A 16,885-nucleotide genomic window follows, 5' to 3' on the forward strand; every position below is an offset into this window, starting at 1 on the left:
ACACTCATGTTGGAAAGATCTGATTCATGGCTGCAAAACAGAGAATAGAAAGAAAGAGAGACTGTGAAAGAGAATAAGCACAAGAGGAGAAAAAGAAGAGGGAGGGTGAGAGAGACGGGGGGTAGGAAAAGAGAGAGAGAAGAGGGAGAAAAAGAGAGTGAGAGAAAAGGGCAGGAAAGAGAGAAAGAAAGCCAGACAGATAGTGAGGGAGACCAAGAAAATGAACGAGTGCAAGAAAGCGAGAAAGAGAGGACATAAAAATGAGGAAAGAAAGACAACAGAAAGAGAGGGGGAGAGAAAGGCAGAGAAAGAGAAAAGAAACGGAAAGAGAGTGAGAGAAAATGAATGAGAGCAAGAGAAAAGGGATGAAAGTAGAGAATGAGAGAAATATAACAAAAAGAGAACAAGAAAGAGGGAAAGAGAAATAAAGGAAGAGAGAAAAAAGAAAAAGGAAAGAGTGAGGGCAGAAGTGAAGCTAGAGAGAGAAAAGGACAGAGAGAAAGAGAGGGACTCAGAAAGAGAGAGAGACAAGTGAGTGAGTGAGTGAGTGAAATGTGTGGTGTGTGACAGTAAGAAAGAGAGAGAGAGAGGGAGGTAGACAGAGTGACGGAGACAGAAAATAAAAGAGTGTAAGAAAGAGAAAAAAATTAAGAAAAGAGAAAGAAGACAGAAAGAGAGGGAGAGAGAAAGGTAGAGAGAGAGAAAAGAAGGGAAATGAGTTAGAGAAAGTGAATGAGAGCAAGAGAGAGAGAAGATGAAAAAGAGGAAAGCGAAAGAATGAGAGAAAGAAATAAGAGAAAAAGAGAACAAGAAAGAGTGAGAGAAGATGTGAAATTGAGGGAGAGAGACGAGAGAGACGAGAGAGAGAGAGAGAGAGAGAGAGAGAGAGAGAGAGAGAGAGAGAGAGAGAGGTGGCTCCAGTAGCTGTGCTGACAGGCTGCCACATGCTTATGAACCACTAATCCAAAGAGAAAACATACAAAGACACAAGAGAGAGAGAGAGCAGAGAGACACAGACAGAGAGGCAGTGGGTGAAAGAATAAACAAAAAGGAGAACAATACAGACAGAAGTAGAGGCTGAAATTGAAAGGAGAGCAATGAGGAGAAAGAAGGAGCATACAGCATTCAGTCCACCTCTCTTCTACTGGAATAAAGCCTGAGGGACAGATAGCCTGTGGGATAAATCTCTCTCTCTCTCTCTCTATCTCTCTCTCTCTCTCTCCCTCTCTCTGGCTAAAAGTACTGAAGCAAGCAGTGATAGAAAGTTTAAAAAAATACTCCTTTTCAAAAGTTGGTACATACCTGCTCATCCAGCATTTCATCAAGAGATCCAATTTTACAGAAAAAACAAACACACGTCAAGACAAAAGGCAAGTAACGGGGCCTCGAACAGACCCAGCAGCTGCAACAGTCCGTGTTGAACTTCTTTATTTTTTAGCAGAACAGGCCGTTACCCAGTGTCTGCAGCCTGGGTCACACCAGCTAAAACAAAAGATAACACTTTATTTGGATAGTCCACTTTAGATGCTTTGAAGATACTTAATTTACTCTTAACTTACATTCAACTAAATATCTACTAAACTGACCAGAATTTTCTTTAACTCTAAACCTGCCTCTAATCCTAACCCTAACTTTAACCAAAACCTAAACCCAACCCTCACCCTGGTATACATCCTAACCCTAACCCCACCACTGCTCAGAATCAACTGAGTTTCAAGAGATAGTTTGTTCACCATTTGAACATCTGTAGATAATCCACAGGGGATTATAGTGGACTATCCAAATTAAGTGAGACCAAAGGAAAAAAAAAGACAACTTGTTCCCTATTTGTATGGGATTAGTTTTACACAGGGAGGTGGGGTAAAGGAACCTTTTACTGGTGTGATTTTCTTTATGCATCAGTAAAGATTCCAGCGCCTTTTACCTTCTTAAACGAGCCATAGAAATCCTGTGTAAACTGACAGGTCAGTGAAATGGTATCACACTCTATGTGAAAGGAGCTTCTTAATTATGGAGGCACTCGAAGAAGCATTTGCTCACTTTCTGTGTAGCTTAAATGAAACTAACACTTTGTATACTACTTTAAACTCAGAACTTTAAAACGAGTAAAAACATCATAGAAAAGAGTTTGATATTATACAGTGAATTGGACTGTTGCCTGTTAATTCCCAAGCTAACGACGATGCTAATGACACACTGCGTTTGCTTAGGACAGCAAGACAGACAGTGAGTGTAAACAAAACAGTAACAAAATCAAGTTTTAACGTTTTCTACTCTTTTCTGGAGTACTTCCTCATAGAAAACTCCGTCTTCCTCTTCATCTTCTCTTCACGTGAGAGTTTTGTGTTAAAATCACATTCGGTTTTCTTTGACACCACATGAAAAGATTTCATGACAACTAAACATTAACAATAACTATGAAAAACTGTTTCACACAGACTGAGAGGCTCCTCCTTTCTGCACCTCCTTCGTCCAACGACATGTCAGCACAGCAGGCTATGTGCTAACACCACACAGAAGCCTGCTTAAATCTGAAAAATGAAATATGCTTGAAACGTGTAAGCTAAATTCGTTTGTGTACGGTTTTGTAGTTCTCGATATGATTTTTGCTTTTTAACAAATCATTTATTAAATTACACATTTACAGTCTTTAAATTGCTTCATGTTAAAACAATAAAATGACTTAAGATTACTTTGAAGTCAGCCTTTCAGGCACCTGTTATGGCAGCTTTCCTTTACTATTCTTGTAGTCTGTTATTATTATTATTATTATTATTATTATTATTAGATCACTAGTAACAATGGCAGGCTTTGTCTTTTTTGTTATTTGTTATTAACCACAACATCAGTCTGCGCATGGAAGGCTGCGCACGGCTTTATCAGTTTAATAAGCCAGATCACGACATGCATGCATCCATGCATGCTTGCATGCATAAGTAAGCAAGCAAATAAGTAAGTAAGTGCAGCCTTGTGCTGCTACAGAATGTTCTTATGAGAAAACATGCTAAAAGAAATTATGAGACAATCTTCCTTACTTTCGTGCATCTTAAAGGTGTGGGTGGCTCATTTTAAGACATTTAAACTGTTCAACTTGAACCATGATGGATTGAATCTATCAGCGATTTGCAAAGCTACTGGCTCAAGCCTACCACCTGCAGAATGAGGCATCACGATGCATCCATACACTCTTACATCACTCCTAATAAGTGATAGAAAAAAGTGTTCCAGAGAAGTTTGGCTAAATAGAAGCACACTGAGGACATTCAGACTGAACAAGAGGCTCAATGTGACCGTAAAAGAATGTCTGAGTGAAGGATTTGCATTGCAGAGGGGAAAAAACATCTATAGAGTGTTATTTCCTCGCTCATTTGAATGTGCCTCTGTGTGCGGGTGTGTGTGTTACCTGTCTTTGTGCTGATGCCATCTGAATCTGACAGAACTTCACCGCTTGATCCAAAGCCACATCCTCGTCCACCTGCAGAGAGAAACAGCACAGCAAGTCAGAGCTCAGGCCTGTAGTTTCAAAACAAAAGCGCAACACAAAACTTGCTTCCAGCAGAGAACTCAAAATGTAAGCGCTGTATACACAACACTTGGGCCACACCAGGGCCAATATCGTAGACTTCAAATAAAAAAAAAAAACACAAAAAACAAATAAAAACAACACTTCAGTCTACTTACAACATTTGTGTGGGTTTATGTACCAAAAAGAGTTGTTATTCTGTTTTATATGACCATTTTCCAAACTTTCTTTATATCTTAAACAGGCCGATTAGGTTATTTACATATATGATACATGTAAATGATCTCTGATCCCATTTAAAAAAGCACTCTGGACTGAGACACAGTCAATTACAGTAAAACAGAAAGTAAATTGGGGAAGGGGAATTCCACAGATATTTTAAACAATCTGCATAATTCAAACCATTGATGTCTACAATGCAAATATAGCCATTTTATTTTACTATCCATAACACTGAGTGAACCTACATGTTTTCATGTGTTCTGCTAATGGTAAACAGATATAAATATGTAAATACACATTTTCTTTGGGGACTATTTTGCTTCACAGTGCCTGCATGTACCTCTCTGTTAAAAAAAAACACCCAAAATCATGGTAAAACAATGTTGTAGACATTAAGCAACATATTGGTAATCATTTCATGTGTGAGGCAGCTTTAAGAGACAATAAATGCTTCAGACGTCTGGTTCCTATGAACACCTGTGAGCAATTCTGACTTGGCAAATTTCTGTAGAACAACACATTCCACATCAAACCACTCTGAATGACTTTTTATCTTAAAAAAATGTCTTATTCTTTTTGTAACTCCCTTTTTTAATTTCAGACTGAAATCCTCAGGTGTTTTGGAAAAAATAAACTTCAGCTGTTCCTTTCAGATCCTTTAGAAGGTAAAAGAAATGCTTCTGCTTCTGCTTCCTGATAACCATGAACAGCACAACATTCAATCATCTTCCCTCATTTTCCACTACGACACTCTACTGCAGACTGTCCGCACTAAGGACACTCTGTATCACGTCAATGGTTGTGACATCACTACCATGATTAATTCACATTGGGCGGCTCAGTTTCCATATATGGACTGTATAGGCTAAGTGAGTGGTTTTGAAACTTTTAACAGCAGTACATGCTACATAGCAAGTTTCCTTATGTCCTTTGTAGAGCTGACATTGTCTCATATTGCTACATAGTTGTTGCTCGTTTATCTTATTTCCATATAGAGGAGGATGGCCAGTGTGATACCTTGTGCCTAAAAACAGGCTCTCAGCAATCAGCTGATGAAGGCTCATGAGAGCAGGTGAGAGGACACTTACTCTAATGATGGACTGCAATCATTTCATTAAGAAATACAGACTGAACATCTTTACACATCAGGCCCAGCTGCAGGCCGAGCACTGGATACAATATGAAACATATTCTTTGAGCTCAGACTAATATGGCTGACTGTGAAGCCGAAAAACTCATCAGACAAGACAACTTGTCTAATGGGGCACAAAAGAATAAACAAAGACATTAAAAATAAAAAAAAATCTCAATAAACTGTGTATGATCTTGGTGTCATGCAGCCAAACAAAGTACATTACTCACTTCAAACTGAAACGCACACTGCTGTTTAAAAGTTACGGATAATTTATTTAATAATAATAATAATAATAATAATAATAATGTTAGGGATTCATTTATTTAATTTCCAGTTTAAAGTATAATTAAGTGCACATTAGTCACTTTTCAGTGTCAAGAGAAAAGCAGAAAATATATATTTAACAGTATATTACACAGAAGCTTCAAGTTTTGGTGGCCTACCAGATCTTGTATGGTTGTTAGGGGTCCCATTCCTTCTATATCTCGCCATCATTATTATTATTATTTTTTTTAACAGTTTTGGAAACTCTGGTTTTCCACACTTATTTTACTTTGACTTTCTCTATCCTTAAGCAACTGGATCATCTATGTCTAATCTGCTCAGCAACATCTGAAAAATGAAGAACTTGTACTTAATGGCTGTTTTGACTGCAAATGAAATAAACCAAATTTTCTACAATTGCATGACACACAGGGCCCAAAAGGTTGCAGAGCATGGTGACCTAAAAAGACCTCTTATTGGAGCTCCCGTGACCATGGTAACGGAGAGGGAGTGCTGCGATTGGACATCCCTGGTGTCTGTTTTATGTCAGCTACTGGGAACGCGGTGCTCTCTCCTTTAACGGCGTGTGGGAGGAAGAGAGAGAGAAAAAGAGAGAGAAACGGAGAGAAATACACAAAACACATGCAAACATGTTAGTGCATATCGCTGCACTTTCAGCAGCGCTCGGTCTATAATGAACCTATTGCCTCTGACTAAGCTGAAAAGGCTAATAGGAAAATTGCTGAGGGAGAGAAGGCAGGAGATTCTAAAACACATGTCTGTGATGAACCCAAATGGAAGGAGGCTTCTTTTTAACCACCTAACCAGCACGTTTATTTATTTTAGCGAACTGCTGAACTGCTCTGGCCCACCTGCATCACTGGTGCATACGCCTCTTTGGATGAGTATGAAGTCTGACTTTTAAAACTGCAGGCCTCAAGGCACTGTCAGGCAGCTCTGAACGCTTGGGAAAACACTAAACCAAGATGGGATAACATTTACATTTACATTTATGGCAGATGTGCTTTTCCAGAATGACTTATAATTCACAGTAATGTTACAGAGGCAGGGCAATGTAGTGTTAGGAGTTTTGCCAAGGGGTCTAATTGGTATAGCTTAGTGCGTTTGCCTGGCCAGGGAATTGAACTCCAGTCTGGTGTGGGGGGTCAGCTGTGTTGCCCAACAGCCACTGGCTTTGGTGGAATATATTTCCTATAAAACATACATCCTAAGAAAAAAAGTGTGCTGAAATTTCATAAATGATCTGAAAGTTTTCCATAGGTTAATGTTTTACTGCAGGTTTCTCTATTCATCACTATGTTTACATGCAAAGATTTTTGCCAATCTGATTGAATATATTCCGATTATAGATTAAGACTGAGGTGTTTATACGGACTCTACTCAACAATCTGATGGAAGTCTCAGTTTACATGCACACAAGTCATCTGTTTCAGACGTACGCACATGCGTAGAGCACCGCTTAGTATAGACGTTACCATGACAACGAGCATCATGTGAGTCCAGTCAGAGACGAGCAGCGGTGAGCAGTGCTTGGGTTTTTAATTGCTTTAAAATTATGACACACTCAGAAAAAACGTACTTCACATGTACTTAAAGAAGGAGTGAGAGGAAGACGTCATGTTCTGGTTGCCAGTCCCACCAGCATCTTTTAAAGTTCAAAGCATAAACTTTCACTATGACGCGATGCACATGCACTTAACATACTTAAACTCTCTGATTGGGAATGTATTCAGATACAGGCGTTTACACGGTTATTATTCTTCTATTTAACTGATTATTTACAGGATTACCCACCTCATTCAATCGGACAGAAGTTGTTTTCCGAATGGCCTCAATCGGACTAGTCTATTCTGAGGCGTATACATGGACGTATTCTATTGAGCTATTAGTCAGATTATTAATGGATTATAAGGCTGCACGTAAACATGGCTACTGTTTAATATGAAGTTTAGCTGCGGATTTACAGATTGTCAGCCTTCAGGCTAAGATTTTTTACAATCGTACTTTTGTCACTATATTTTCACGGAAGATTATGGGAAAACAAAAATGTTGCTTTTTAAATTATATGATGACGCCTAACTTTATTTGTCTCTTAAGAGTTTATTTAAAGTTTCTTTGTAGACGTTCTGGGGATTTGGAGACCTCGCAACATATGGAAGAACATTTTGTTATGTGGGTTGTGATCTGAACCCCTCCCCGAGCAGATGAATCTGATGACTTTAAATGCATTCAAAATGCATTCAAATAGAACCCATTTTTATTGCTAACATTATTGCTTTCAAATGTTTAATTGGTTGAGAGGTTGTTCTGTCTAGAGCCCCATTATCATGGATCTATATTACACCAGTGGCCACTTGAGGCATAAGGGAAGGAGGCAACAGTGAAGAGCAGATTATTAAAACGCACTTACCTTCGGCAGGTTAGCCTCAGTGAGCTAATCGGCTAGTCATGCAAACTTTGCAATGCAAAACGTGTTTTTAGAAGTTTGATCATAACATACATAATGTGTGAGTAATTGTTTTGTCTGGCTATAAACCTGGAGTAGAATCACGCTGAAATCCCTTTCTTTTTTGTTCATGTTAGCCGTGTAGCCTTTAGCAAGCCAGCTAGCTGAGGAAAGTGACAAAGTGGTATCAGCAGTGTAACAGATGGAGTAGTCTGGAACTCAAAGTTCTGCTGCTGAAGTCGACACTGGTGTTCCCTCAATCCCTCCCCCCTCCGAGGGGCTCATCGAACACCCTTCCGTTGAGTTAATAAATAAATGGAGCAGCCCAGTAAGATGGCGCTGGGGATTCCCCAGAGGGGAAAAGACGAGGCCAAGTGGATGAGGACTTGGTAAAACCGGTGCTGAAATGGGGGTTGAAGTCATCTAGTGAATTCTAACCTTAACGGACTGACATCAGCTGGCTGAACTAGCTGTACTAGTTACAAACTCAACTCATTCTAGAAAAGTTCAATGACACAACCTAAAATCTTATCTGACATGTCAACTTGACAGCAGAGCTGACAAAAGCAGCCTCTATGACAGACACTGCCTACTAAGCCTTTATAATTGCCAGTTGTCATGAAGGAAATTTCAGTGCTAACACGTCACATATACGGACATACATTGTGGATATGGGGCACTTTTTCAGGGAAACGAAGCATAAGGTTTGACTGCAGTGTTAAATAGTTTGTAAAACACGAATCGAAAATAGAAAAAAGACATCTGAACAGCTTCTTTAACCAAAGCCAATCTACTTTAAATATACACAGATCTCTCAGGAATGGAAGTGAAGGTTAAAAAGTGCGTGTTCATGTATATGATGTGTCTTTTGTACACATGTGAGTGTGTTTATGGCTGTTGTCAGGACTTGTTCCTCCAGTCAGTGAGGTATGTGGTAGCTGAGGTGTGACACTTAACCACTGCCATTCCTTACTCACCTTAAAGAGTCTAAAAACACTTATAAATCAAAGGCACACGCCCTCACAACTGACCTCAAACTCAACACCCACAGAAACAAACACATTTTCAGTATTTGAGGCAGGTACGCCTATAGATTTCCTCAACAAGTCACGCTTCACATAAAAAACTATAACAGCTAATAACCAAAGGTTATTTTGTGAGTTTTCAATATGACACCTGCAATTTTCCCCTCATGCCATGTAATAAAATCAAGCATGGCCCCAGTATTGTGAAAAGTCCCTTTCAATTCTGAAATTTCCTGTCAAAATAAGTCATTCATTTGTGAAGAGATGTTTTTGATCAGACTAGATATAAGACAACCTCTTGCATAAGGAAGGGGATTCCTAACAACTGTGCAGACCTGGTAGACCAGCAAAACCATCCCCATCAGAAAATGAACATCTAGACATCTGCCATGTGGAGTAAGAGTTCATGGACTGATGAGTGTAAATTTGTTATTGGGATTACTTGAGTTGTAAGAATCAGAAAATGCAACCAACTTCCAAGACTGAGCTTTGGGGGTGTGGAAAAGCATCCCTGCAGATTTCTTTGAGAAACTGAAAGCTAATCTCATGAAAAGAATAGACGCTGTAATAAATGTAAAGGATGGACACATGAAATATTGAAAAATATGATATTCTGTTCAGTGTTTGAGGCTTTTGTGTTTTGACTGGAAATCTCTGACTTTTTCCCCAGGTATATTTGCAGTCAAATAAACACAAATTCATTTCAGACTTGAAAAAGTTCCCCATGTCCACAATATATGTCTGTATATGTGACGTGTTACTGCTGTAATTTCCCTAATGACAACTGGCAATTATAAAGGCTTATTAGTAGGCAGTGTCTGTCATAGAGGCTGCTTTTGTCAGCTCTGCTGTCAAGTTGACATGTCAGATAAGATTTTAGGTTGTGTCATTGAACTTTTCTAGAATGAGTTGAGTTTGTAACTAGTACAGCTAGTTCAGCCAGCTGATGTCAGTCCGTTAAGGTTAGAATTCACTAGATGACTTCAACCCCCATTTCAGCACCGGTTTTACCAAGTCCTCATCCACTTGGCCTCGTCTTTTCCCCTCTGGGGAATCCCCAGCGCCATCTTACTGGGCTGCTCCATTTATTTATTAACTCAACGGAAGGGTGTTCGATGAGCCCCTCGGAGGGGGGAGGGATTGAGGGAACACCAGTGTCGACTTCAGCAGCAGAACTTTAAGTTCCAGACTACTCCATCTGTTACACTGCTGATACCACTTTGTCACTTTCCTCAGCTAGCTGACTCAGTAGAATGCTAAAGGCTACAAAGCTAACATGAACAAAAAAAGAATTGCAACCAACTTCTAAGACTGAACTTTGAGGGTGTGGAAAAGCATCCATGCAGATTTCTTTGAAAAACTGAAAGCTAATCTCATGAAAAGAATGGATGCTGTAATAAATGTAAAAGATGGACACATTAAATATTGAAAAATATAATATTCTATTCAGTGTTTGAGGCTTCTGCGTTTTGACTGGAAATCTCTGACTTTTTTTTCCAGGTATATCTGCAGTCAAATAAACACAAATTTATTTCAGACTTGCTCTTCAAGCGGCTGTTTAAAGTCAGCAACTGCCTACGCTGAATTAAAGTGTGATGTCACCATGTTTTGACACACAACACAAGCTCAGGGCCTCCTGTCCTACAGCCGTGCAGCCATAGCTACGGCTCAGCTGCCTGCAGAGGGCTAAATCTGGGCCAGGAGCCAGTATCACTGCAGCATTGATTGCCAAGCTGAGCCAAACAGAAACATCTACACTGATATGGGGGCATATACAGAGACCAGAAGAGGAGGAATTCATTAAAAATGTATTAGAATATCACAATCCTGTTGCTGTAGAATGACAATGGCTTAGAACTGTAATACTGATACTGTCCAATAAACTGACATATTTACACAATTTACCTTACCACAAATGGACGCAACTGCCTAGCATAGAAAAAACTGTAGAAGCCATCTTTCGTCCATTTTTTAGATGACATTATGCCATACAGTGTCAGAAACCACATAAGCAAGTCTATTTGGGATTACTTAACAACTCCATTAAGCCAACATTGCTTTAAATTAAAGCAATAAGCCACGAGGGGCAGTGTGTTACGATGTGAAGCGAGTGCCTAACACCCCTTTCACATTTGGTCGCTCATCGCTGTATACTGCAGTCATTACATGAATTTGTTAACTTTTTGTCATATAACAATAAACCAATGATAACACAGCACTGTTTAATGTAAAAACTTTCACTTTATACGTACTTTTAGGTCACCAAATTACCACTGTGAGTCAGATTTTAGGACCAGAAATATCTGTTTTATAATATAGTTTATTTAACATTTCTGGCTTATTCAATTGCTAAGGTGTACAGATAGTCATACAGAGTGGTTTGATGTGAAATGGTTCATTGTAGAGAAACATATCTCTGGTACTGACAGCAACCAGGGGCTGCATTGTCTACAATGCAAATATAGCCATTTTATTTATTAAACAAATGACTGGTGAACCTATAATGTCTTGTGAGCTTTTACATGATAATGGTAAAATAGTAGCAAATCCAAAAAAATAGCTTCTTTTTTTGGGAAATATTTTGCTTTACAATGCCCTACTTGTACCTCTCCACCATGAATGTATTCTAAACAGCAGGACTGTATGTAAACTTTTTGAACAGGTAGCACTGGTAGAACAAAAACTGCAAGCGTTGTAGCACAAATTATTATTATTTTTATAAATTATATATAAATTAATGATTATATAAATTATTCTACATTTTTTGTATTGAGAAAGAGACAAAAATTGTTTCTAAAAAAGGGTAATTCTAAATAAGGGTACCAAATTGTCACTTTTTACTGTGAAAAAATAGAAGCAGCTGTAAAATCTGTATATTAATGTTCATTTTGTGAAATATAGATATTCATTTTTTCCACAAAGTAGCATTTTCTGTATCTTAAAGTGTGATTTATGATCTCTGAGAAAACCAACACCAGCAGTTATGTATGTAGAGCTGGAGTGATGAAATTCAAAATGAATTGGCGTATAAACTTAAGACATATTTTTATTTAATCAGCTTATTAAACTCTTCAACTCCTTGAGACCACCAGTGGTTTCAAAATGCACTTCATATTCTTCATAACTCATATTTCATAAGCTTCATTCCAAAGGTGGGTGTCACATGAGAGCTGTAACTGTCTTCTTTCCAGTCAAATAGATGGGTAATGTAATTTTAAACCCTTATAATAAAAGAAGCTGAACTCAATTTTGTTTTTTTTTTTTGTCTACTGAAAGTTGACCCATTTTTCCACAAATCAAAGATAGGCTGAGGGTAAAGCAGGGGGTGCCTCAGCCTCCAAATCCAGAGGTGCTTTTGGGATATTTTTCCATTATGTTTTATACACACAATATCTAGATTTGGTCTCTACTGTTCGTATTGCCTGTTGGACTCCCAACTACCAGAATTCCAGAACATAACCTACACCACAGGATGACTACCCTTGAGCAAACATCTCACACAACAGCTCATGGATATTTGATTAGGGATTACTGACTACAACTTCCATGAGCACCTGGACTCATGAGGAGTATTTTATTTATTAGTAGTTTGTTTTTTGTCCCAAAAACAGTCAGAATTCTTTTTCCAATGATCATTTTCCAATTTCTCCTTTACCCTTATAATTAAACAGACTGTTATTTGTTACATGCCTTTAAGACTGAGATATGTAAATGACCTCTGTTCTGACTGGCTGCCCTTGTTCAAAAATCATTCTGGGCTGAAACTTTTCACTATACACAACATGGCACAATACATAATTTTTCTGACATGTGATGAGTTGGAATAGACAAAATAGTGCCATATTTGAAAAGTACTTTCAAAAACTATGAATATACTGATTTCTAACTATTAACTATTAAACAAAGAATGCAGCTGGAAAGTGTTTAAGCACTGACGAAACCCACGGTATGCTCAGAAAAGCATATTGTGGCATACTGTGATATAATTTATCACAGTAACGATAAATATTGTCATACTGTCCACCCTAATTCAAAACATGCTGTTTATGCAGCTTAATTCCAGTATATATAGTCTGCACGGACTCTGGAGTTGATCATACGTTTCAAAAGATTTACAAAACTAAATAAATGTCTTATTTAAAAAAAATAAGAGAAATGAAAATGTTTTCCTATTATACAGACCCTTCAAAGAAACAAACTGATGTGGAAACTTTTTATGAAGAACCTCCTAATGCAAAAGCCATCATCCACCATGGAGGCTCCATAAGAGCTCGAAAAGCATGAGAGCATGACATACAGACAGATAGACAGACACACAGACAAACACACATGCAGCAGATATAATTACACAGGCTGGGGAAATAAGAGGTTATTCAGAGCGAGTGTGGATGGACCTGATAATGGATTGGGAGAGTACTGTGTATGTGCATGATTCCTGCCAGCTAAAGCCATTATCCTCTCAAACTAATAACACAACCTTAATGGAAACTTCAGCGGTTTGTTTGTCCCTTCAGTATAATTAAAAAGATGGAGTTTGCAGGCAGATGTGTATGTGGGGGAAGCATATATCCCATTATTCTGTAAATGGATTAGACAAATAAACAGAAATTTGCTTTATAGACCGTTTGGGTTACTCTTATTAGCGAAACGCTTCAAGTAACAAATACTTTTACAACATATCAAGCATAGAGTCTAATCTGACCTTTTCATACAGAACAGAAAGCAATGCACGCCGACAACCTTAGCATCAGTCTTTGCAGATTTCATGTATATAGTCTGTTTCTATGAATGTGTATGTTTCTCCACTATTAGATCTCAACTGCTAACTTTCAGTAGCTCCATTCTTTAAGTCCTAGTAGAGCATCAGTGTAATTAGGGCTGTCAATATTAGTCAAAGCAATGATTTGTTGGCAATTCGTTCTCCTATTGATCTCTCCTCTCTTACAGTAAGAGAGAGAGTCTGAAGAACTTGCCTAGGTACATGTATTTTTCCACAGTGTTATTTTATTAGCAAAATAATCACACTACTTTATTTAGCTAATCGTGATTAATAACACTGTCTTACTGGCATTAATTTGACCCTAAAGAACAATTTTCTTGATTTAAAATGCAGTGTATTCTGTTATGGATATAAAAATAATTGAGCCCTTCCAACGAAAAAACATTTATTGCTGCTGTCGGAACAAAATTTTGTATCTCTAATTTTGTCGTTTTTCAGTTTGATATAGTTTGAAAAGTCTTGCTGCCCTTTATGTTGTGTGGAAATTTCATGATGAATGGACCAAAAGAAATGGCCCAAAATTACTTGGAAAAAAGTCTGGTTCCATTGACTTACATTGAAATTAAGCTATGGTAAGCAAAGTTACCATTTTGGAGATACAAAGTTTTGTTCCGACAACGATACTAAGCATTCCATCCTTTTTTTTGGATTACCATTTATTTTGTTTTCTATTGTATTTTGTACCATATTTTACATTAAAAATATAAACTATGCTTTATATACATTTTAGAGACCTCTTTATTTGTTTTAAACACAGGGCATCAAATAATGCCACATCATGCTTATGTATGTTGCAAGGGCTCAATTCTTGAACATGAAAAGGTGAAAACAGTTTCCAATGTTCATCCTGTGAGAGCAACAGTGGCTGTAAACCCACTGTGATTGTAGTCTCTCGCTCCCATAATGCTACATCTTGTTTTGAGGGGAACTGGATCTTTCCACTTTTGTTGCTAATGAGAGTTTGCTCTCATTGATTTATCCACAGTTCTCCTGTGAGCGCTGCCCAGTGTAGTCTGCTGAAGACTCCGGTGCTAATGTTACTGATCTGACTGATACTGTGTGTTTTGCTTCGGTGATAAACAAATTCACAGCGTTGCAGTTTCCGGAAACAACATTTATCAAGACAGCCATCAATGAAACACGAGAGTTAAAAGGTGTATTTGAATGGGAGGGCTACAAGCACTTAGTCATAGCCAAGGCACCCTGCAGCCGGGCCTCAGGCTCGAAGTACGGATGGTTCAATATGTCAAAATAGGAAAATGCGTTAATGACATTTGGAAAAAAATACAAAAAACAAAAGCAAACAAACAAAAAATCCGTTTCTGATGTATTGCGGTAAAGTTTTATTAATTCATTAACTTTGACCAAGTTTTTATATATGGATCACTCTACCAAACTGGTTAAAAGTCAGAGTTGAAAACACGTTTCAGATTTTATTTTTTGAACTGGCCTCGACTGAACACTCTATTTTGTCACTGACAAAACAATCATAGCAGTACACAAACTTCACCAAATGTTTTGGCTGAAATCAAAAAAACCCTAGCCAGTACATGACTAGCAAACATGGCCTTGAACAGTTGTACACACATAAAATCATAATATTTTCATTAAAACACAGAAATGTTTACTTAATTACAGGAAATGTGTGTTTTGGTAATGACAGTTCTTAATGATTTTTCAACTTTGGGACACATTTACTTCAAAACGATAGGATCTAACTGCTCACCATGTGGCCATGCAGTCTCACTTACTGCTCTAACCTGCAGGGGTGTGGCTAAAATAAGGCTCCGCCTATGGACTAAAACGCAGTGTTTCGGTAGTGACGTGAAAATTTGGGACAGCATTTTTTGAATCAAGTTTTTTAGTTAAAAACTAAACTCATGACAAATCTAAATCGTTCAATGTCACTTCAAGAAATCAAAAAGCTCTTAAAAATAATTGAAAATATTTTCACAGGTTAATATTTAGGGGTTAGGTTTTGGGACAGACACCTCCCAATAGCAAGTACTCTAGAAATGGTGGCTTTGTACATATTCAACTTATTATTATTATCTCAATCAATACCTTGAATTGAAACAGATTAGAACATTATTCTTATAAATGTCTAAATCCTGTTTTTTAATCTGTTTCTGTTTTCCAGTTTCCTTTTTTGTTCCAGATTTTCAGGTTAAGGTTCATGTAAACTTTGCGTTCAAATGATGAAAGCAATGCTACTAAAATAAAGTAATAAATATATTCTTCTGAAACTTAAACTGTCCACTTATACAGCAATAAAAACATGCATAGCTCTTTTCTCCAGGTCATATCTGAGCAAATATATATGTCTAATATGAGCAAATAAGACAAACGTAATTAATCTCAATTGAGTACACAAACTAATTAATCTCAATTAAATGAGTTTCTTTTCACATATTTATTTGTACAAATTTAGAAGAAACAGGATTGAAAACAATAAGAGCAGATGTAAAATACACTGTCCAAAAACTCATTTTCACTTATTTAAAGGTGCATTAATATATCATGCATATGTACAGCTCGCCCCTAATTATGTGTATCTATATCACAAAAATAAAAAAAGAAAATCGTTAAATTTCTCAATTACTCAAATATAATCAACAGTGAAAGCCACTGAATGAGTATACTGCTCAACTATAAGATCTGAAAAGCTTATTCTCAGTAGTTCAATTTCCTTATTCAGTCCTAAAAAAGCAGCTACTGATAATGCAGATAACCTATTCTACTACAGAAACGTAAGCAAACCATGGAAAGGTAAATGGATAGGTAAAGTGATGTATTCAAATGTAGTTTCAGTTAATTTAGTATGATCTTAGGCTAATCCTATTCAATTAGGCATGCTATCTTGCCATGTTCAGTTTAAATTAAGCCTCATGTCATTGTTAGTCCTCTTTTAATGAGAAAGGGAATCATTTTGTATTATTTTATACATTTATATTTAATGTGTTTCTTACGCTTTAATTTTTCACAGCAGGCTATTTAAACAGCAAATTATTCAGTTATAAATTTCACATTATTATTCATTAATCACTAATAATTACGAAACTACACAGAATCATTCTGTACCTACTAAGAGTCATTTAAAAACTACTATGAATCATTTAGTGACTAGCATGAATCATTCAGTGACTACTATGAGTCATTCAATAACTACTATGAATCATTCAGTGATCACTATGAATCATTCAGTGATCATTATGAATCATTCAGTGACTACTATGATTCATTCTAAGAATTATTCAGAACGTACTATAAAGTATTCAGTAACTATTATTAATTGGACTAAGCCAAAAAAATGGATTTGAGCAATGAGGCTTGTAATGTGCACATAGCCAAAGTGGCTCAGGTCAGTTTTGAAAAGATCAGACTTGTGTGTTCACACAGCTCAAACATCAGATCTGAGACACATTAGGGCAAAAAAATGGATTTGTGCCACTTCGTAATGTGAACGTAG

The 16,885-nt window shown here is 37.3% G+C and overlaps 1 protein-coding gene across 1 annotated transcript in view; it reads right to left on the bottom strand.

The window, feature by feature from the left end:
- cabin1 (calcineurin binding protein 1) overlaps positions 1 to 16,885 on the bottom strand; it is a 119,286-nt gene that overhangs the window by 17,677 nt on the left and 84,724 nt on the right. Inside the window, exon 37 of the mRNA XM_036578548.1 lies at positions 3,404 to 3,475. Within this exon, the coding sequence (XP_036434441.1) occupies positions 3,404 to 3,475 (72 nt within the window). The remainder of the gene's footprint in view (positions 1 to 3,403; positions 3,476 to 16,885) is intronic.

Source organism: Colossoma macropomum, unplaced genomic scaffold (genome assembly GCF_904425465.1).
Source record: "Colossoma macropomum unplaced genomic scaffold, Colossoma_macropomum, whole genome shotgun sequence".
Taxonomy (NCBI): domain Eukaryota; kingdom Metazoa; phylum Chordata; class Actinopteri; order Characiformes; family Serrasalmidae; genus Colossoma; species Colossoma macropomum.